Below are 7,007 nucleotides of genomic sequence, written 5' to 3'. Positions count from 1 at the left end.
TCCCCTCCAACTGCCCTCCCCTGCCAGCCCAGTCACCCCTAACTGCCCTCCCCTGCTGGCCTGATCGCCCACAACTGCCCTCCCTTGCTGGCCATCTTGTGACCACATGGGGGCAGCCATCTTGTGTGAGGGTGTGACAGTCAATTTGCATATTACCTTTTTATTATATACGATTGTATAACTACATAGTCCCTTCCTTCTGCTTTTGTTAATTTTGCCTTCCTTTTTATCCACTTTATTGAGGAATAATATCCAAAAAAATATGCACACATTTTAGGTTTACAGTTGAGTTTTGACAAGTTTAAATTCCCCTCTCACCACCACTCCAATTAAGATACACAACATCTTCATACAGAAAGTTCCCTTCTGCCACTTTGCAGTGAGCCCACTCCATACTACAGACAAGCACTGATTTGATTTTTACCACTATAAATTAATTTTTCCTGTACTAGAACTATATACATGAGATCATAGGTTATGTACTCTTTTGTGCCTGGCTTTTTTCTCTCAGTGTAATGTTTCTGAGATTCATCCAACCAGTGTCCCATTTTATTTATCCTATTACTTTGTACACCCATGTTGTTTTCAAAATTGTGTAAAGGTAAATTTTAGCCCAACTTATCCCAGTAATTGCAATGGATGAATCATTGACTATTTATTATTATTATGATGATGATGATGTTGATGATGATCTTTTGGGTGAATTTTCTTTAAGATCCAACAGGGAATTATGAAAAAAGAATTTACTTAAGCAAAATCTAACTGTATAAAAACAAAAATGCAGAATTTACGATTAATGTGGCAAATTATAACTAGAGATTGACATTTTAGTAAGCAAATCTGTGGGATCTAATTGAGAACTTCATTACTCATGTCTAGGCATATAAACAAGTATAAAGAAAAATATTCTTTATTGTAATGTTTTTCTAGGCATTTGTAAATTAGAGAAAATGAGGTTTTAGGAACTGCTTTTCTTTCTTTGTTTCTACTTAATAATGAAACAGAATATGTCTACTACTGCCTTTTCAATGAGGTAATTGGTTTAGCATGTTCAGTAGAGGCAGGCAAGTTTGATTAATGCTCATGAAAAACTTTACTGTGAACCTACACACAATAATTTTCCAGATAAATGCTTCTTTGGTATACTGCTAAATTCATCTGTGCTAGTGATCCATATGTTATTTATGATTGTGGAGGTGATTCTGTTACTATCCTTTTGGGAAATAGAAAATTAAATCATGATTTGAGGGAAAAATAGGATCCCGGCTTAATCAGTTAAATTGCCATATAATTCTGGAATAGACAAAATAATTGCATGTCAGGCAAAATTTGAAGTGATTGATTTATATTTTCAACTTTCTCTTTATTTGTTCTGACACAAATAAGTTTGCTTTGTTTATTCTAAATAGTACTCACTGGTTGTTAGTAATGTTGATACACAAACTTAGGTGATTTTTTTATTAGCTAATTTAAAAAATCACAAATTCATATTTACTGTTTTTATTATGTTTAAGTACAAACTAAAATGTTGTATTTTAAAATACTTTTTATGACTCTATGGGAACTTATTTTTATTTTGCTATGTAAGTGTTATTATGTGGTATCCTATTTGTACCCCCTTCCCCAACCCATCAAAGCTTTTACTTAGAATTAGACCTTTAAGTATCTGATTAGGACCATTCCTATTTTGGGTCAGGCAGTGGTAAAAGAAAAGGCTTTCTGTTCTTGGTAAGTCCTTGTAAAAGTGAATTTATCAACTGGATAATAGGAGTGATAAGCACACCCCACATCCTTTACTCACCAAATGCAATTATGTAAAGGCAAAGTTTTAAATGTGGTGTTGCTGTTATGACATTTTGTAATTGTGAATATTTAACATTTGAATTCTTTTCATTAGTAATGTCTTACGAAAGGTAAAAGGGATCTTGATTCTTATGAGTTCTTCTCTTTTCGTGGCATTTCCTTTAGAAATCCTCTTTATTTACTCTGTCAAATCAAGAGTCAACCACAGAAGCTAATGGTTTAGGAAGTAAGGGAATCATAATGTTAAGCTGTAGCCAGAGAGGTCAAAGGCAGGTTAACAATTCCTGAAACCTATTGCTTCTATGATGTTACCTGTGCTTGATCACTTAATCTTTCTTTACAGGTCATAAGAAGTTTGCCAAATTAAGTTAATTACAAAAGAGAAGGAACACATCATAAATCAAGTACTAAGTACCTAAGACAGCATTGGTATTTGAAGGAAAGATCAGTTACATGAAAATGTATTGAGTGCTTAGATGTTAATTGAAAGTACTTTGTTTTAATAGTAAATGTTAGTACTTTAACCATGGGGAAAATAGGTAATATAGATATAATAAACCTACCCCCATAAGAAACACTTATCTAGTAGTGTTAAATCAAACTGATAAATGATGGGAATTGTCAGTCTAGTTAGAAGTCATTTTGAAATTAGCATGGGGTACTCAACAGTGGTTCCCCCACTGATTATGTGTACTATATTGAATTTAATACACTATGAATTTGGTTTAAATATACAAAGATAGTATTTAATGTATTATATTTTGTTTTCATTGTAAAATCCAATTTAAACTAGAAATGCATATTTAAAACATGTTTACATCATTGTAATATGTAACAAAGTTTTTTTTGACAGGTCTTTGCTGCAGAAGCATGATATTACCTAGTCAACTAATAAATCTGGAATAATTTAAAGGATTACGACGAACTTTAAATAATTTTAGAGATATACTTAAAATGTTTAACAGAAAGTACTTTACATTTATATTTTACCTTTGTTTGAAAACTTCTGATTTTATGCTAGTGATAAAATAGATGTTAGCTCTCATTAGCAATGAAATGTAAGGTTGTGATTTTGAACCTTCCACTGAAATTGACCCTAATTGCATTTTTTAAAAAATTAGTTTGCAGGTCGAAGTAAGAAGGAAACCAAATACTCTCTTAAGGCAGTCGAAGACATGTTGGAAACACTGCAGATTACCCAGTCTTAATGTTTCAAAAATTCTTTCACATTACATTTCACAACTACACGATTGAACCTATTGGCTTGTGACTTATTTACTAAATGCCCAGTGCTATTTATATGCTAATTTCCTGTTAAGGCAGTTGTAAAGAATATGTTTATATAAACCTAAAAATGCCTTTCATTGCTAAGCAGAAAGATCAGGAAGGTCCATAGAAGAAGGATTTTAGAGTCTTATTGATTGTACAGCATTCTCTTAATATCACACTGCTTTTAAACCATAATCTGATGTAGAAATAACCTAATTAAATAAACCATGATGATTTATTAAACTTGCATATGAAGATTATAGTCTTTTTATTATACTTAAATAGTGAAGATACCGTTTTAGAACTCAATGCCTAGTTAGCTCTTTTTTATCTATGATAAGAAATAGATAGCATATATAACTGACTGAGCAAAATATTGACAAATTATTTTAACTCTCCTTTAGTGTCAGGTTGGATTTTGCTCTGTTTCAGTAGGCTATTGCTTTTTGTACTATAATATTACTCTGCTGAATCATGCTAAAATATGTAATTTTCTAAAATTTAGCAATATGTCTGTAAAATGTTCATTTTGCCATAGAACATAATTAAATTTTTACCTATAAAATGCTTTAAGGTTCATATATGCTATAATACTCAAATTTAACCTTTATGAAAGTTATATTTATTGAACATTTAACTGTAAATTACATAAAAGAATATTCAGAGATCTAGAGAATAGGAATTAAAGGGGTTTCAGTGACTGTTATTTTTACTTTAGGGCAAAATAAAAAAAATCTAAACTTTTTAGAAGAAAATTTTTTACAATCCTTGTCTCATCTCCTTAGTGATCATTGAAATTTCTTTTTTTATACTAATCAACCATTATACTACCTTCAACAGTATTTTGCATGTTTCAATAGAAAACAAAGAACTTTGAGAGTTAAACACTTTGTTCAGGCATAAATTAATTTTTAGAATAGTCAATTGTTCATTCAAGACAAATATTTATTGTTAGTATTAGTTTGTAATTTATATATGTTACATATAATATATATTATATATAGTCATAATCCTATTTATTTATACTAACGTTATACAGAAACTCCTGCTCAGTTGTCATTGCTGGATTTGGGCAAATGGGGATGGTGGAGGAATTGACAACCTGAAAGTCTTTAGGAAGAAAACTTGCCAATACCAGCATTTTAACCTTTTGAATAATTCTGTTATTCTTCCTGTCTAGTCTAATTCTTTCATGTTACAGTCCTTTTCATTTTATTTTGTCAGGAGTAATGAGCAACTGTGTAAAAACTCTTCTCATATAAAGATAATTCTTCTGAACTAACCTTTGTTATAACAAAATGTACTCTTTTTATACATGAATTTAGTAACTGCATTTTCAACATAATCAGCTATTTAAAATTTGTTTGCTACAAAGAAAATAGTGCCCGCATACTATTCCCACTACCTTTCTTCTCTCTAACCTTCTCCCATCAGTCACTAGAACAGTGTTTTCTTTAGCAATTACATTTGTGTAATAAGAAATTTAGTGCCTCATAACTGTCAGCCTTAGTTTCACTTTGTTTTTTAAATTTTATTACCTTCTTGCCAATAATTTTTTCTTCAGTACATTGTTAATATGTAATAATTTATAGACCTCCATTTAAATGTACTGATAATCCTATCATGGCAGACAGTTGCCTGCTCAACTCTTACCTCCACTTCCTAGTAAATTGTATCCTATATTGTTGAGATAGGAGCAGAGATCCCTGTTCCTCAAGGAGATTAGGATCTTACCCAACCCCAGGAGATGCATCATGATTAATTTAATATAGAAATGGCTTCATTCTTTATGGCCTGTGATATGCCAGGCCTGTATTTGTGCTGTCTATTATGATAGCCATTAGCTCCATGTGGCTATTTTGCTCTTGAAATATGGCCAGTGCAACTGAGAAATTGAATTTTTAATTTAATTTCATTTAAATTTAAATAGCTGAATGTGACTCATGGTCACCATTTTGGACAGCCCCAGATAATCAAATGTGTGGGCATATGATCTAGTTGATGTTAATGAAATGAACAGAAGAATATTGGCAAGGGCCTTCCTTTCAAATTAAAAAGGCAAAGCTTTGTGAGATGAAGCTTTTTGCCTCTTTCTCCTCCTTGTGCCTAGAGATACAACAGCCATCTTACAACCATGAAGTGGCAAATATGAGAATGAAAGCTACATTTCAAAGAAGTTTTCTTAGAAAGATTAGAGGGATCCTGGGTCCCTAAAGGCATTGTTGAACAGTTTCCAACCTCTATACTTATTACATGAGAAAAATAAACCCTTGATTTCTCTTACGTTAGTAATATATGTTTCTGACTAATTATATCTACCATTTAACTTTAAAGAAAAAATTGATTGTTTTAAGAGAGAGGGAGAGAGAGGAAAACATCGATTTGTTGTTCCACATATTTATACATCCATTGATTTGCTTGTTGTATGTGCCCTGACTGGGGGTTGAACCTGCAACCTTGGTGTGTCGGGACAAAGCTCTAACCCACAGAGCTGCCAGGCCAGAGCCATTTAACTTTTTTTAAACATGAAAACTCTTATTTTAGACATGCTAGGAATGCTGTTTCAGAATATAATCACTTAAAGTTAAGTAGATAATTAGATATAAGTAATACCTTGTTGCAATTCAGCATCCAGTATTTAAGCTAACAGAAGTGAGAAAAAGGCATATTAAAACAGCTTTAACCATAAGAATAATATTGACTTGGGAGCAGAGAGGGATGTAGAAAAAATAGAAATGGAAGACCAATGTTTTAGTATACTGGAAGCATACAATTTTTATTGGAAAATATTTTAAAGAATGATTTTCTTCTAATGCCATAATCCATTTATTCTCAAGGTAACATCATTTTACTTCATTTCGTGGAACTATAGGATTTTAGAAGGGAAAAAAAGAAAACGATGATTTAGTTGTACTCCATTTTAAGATGAGGAATGACGTTTCTGAGAAATTACGCTCACTGTGACAGAGCAAGGAATAGGATCAGGATGTCAGGGGCTCCCAAGTTTAGTTCTCTTTCTAATATACTCTGAGGCATATACTTGTCCTTTGATATATTGTTCCCATTTTAGAGTAATAAAAGTAGAGCCAGATATATTCAAGGGACATTGCTTGTTAGAGCAGGGAAGAGAATTCGGATTTTATAATTTGTGAACAATTTTTTAGTGGAATAATAAAGTCCAATTTTATTTTGAACTAAATAAGTTACCCATTTAAAATGTTACTTCATTTATCGTCAATGTGATAACTATTGTAGACTAGAACTATTTTAAACCTCTTTCACTTTGAACCTCTGATGTATGCTATCTCCCTTTTTACTCTTGGTTAGTAACCTCTTGTTATAGGCCGAATTGTGTCTCCTGCAAATTCATGTTGAAGTTCTAACCCTGGGTACCTCAGAATGTGAATTTTTTTGTAGATAGAGTCTTTAAAGAGGCAGTTCATGTAAAATTAAGTCATATGGCTTAACCCTAATCCAATTGATTGATACCTTTATAAGAAGAGATTAGGACACAGACACACAGAGGAAAGATCAAGGAAAGACAAAGAGAAGATAACCATCTATGAGTCAAGGAGCAATTCCTCAGAAGAAACCAGCCCTGCTGACACCTTGCTCTTGGACTTCTGGCCTTTAGAACTGTGGTGAAATAAATTTCTGTTGTTTAAGACACTCAGGTCTCTGTGTACTTTGTTAAGGCAGACCTAACAAACTAATTAACAGCTTTCTTACTATTTTTCAAAGAAAGAGAATCAGGTAAAAACCCTCCCAGGATCAGATATTCTTGTACCCAGCTTTATCTCTTTTCCTCTTACAATCAAGTAGCCTTACCCTTTTCTGAGCTATTTCCCATTACTGTCCTTTCATTTTTATACTATAGCTGTACTTCACTTTCATGAATTTGCCATACTTTCTCCTACCACAAAGCATCCTGCCTT

The 7,007-nt window shown here is 32.3% G+C and overlaps 1 protein-coding gene across 1 annotated transcript in view; it reads left to right on the top strand.

Annotated features, from left to right (window-relative positions):
* Nucleotides 1–3,321, top strand: part of EMC2 (ER membrane protein complex subunit 2) — a 43,009-nt gene extending 39,688 nt beyond the window's left edge. The window contains exon 11 of the mRNA XM_005869061.2: nucleotides 2,925–3,321. Within this exon, the coding sequence (XP_005869123.1) occupies nucleotides 2,925–3,011 (87 nt within the window). The 3' untranslated portion in view covers nucleotides 3,012–3,321. The remainder of the gene's footprint in view (nucleotides 1–2,924) is intronic.
* Nucleotides 3,322–7,007: the final 3,686 nt, after the last annotated feature.

This window comes from Myotis brandtii, unplaced genomic scaffold (genome assembly GCF_000412655.1).
Source record: "Myotis brandtii unplaced genomic scaffold, ASM41265v1 scaffold285, whole genome shotgun sequence".
NCBI lineage: Eukaryota > Metazoa > Chordata > Mammalia > Chiroptera > Vespertilionidae > Myotis > Myotis brandtii.
Note: the sequence above shows the minus strand (reverse complement) of the source record. Positions and strands in the feature narration are given on the sequence as shown.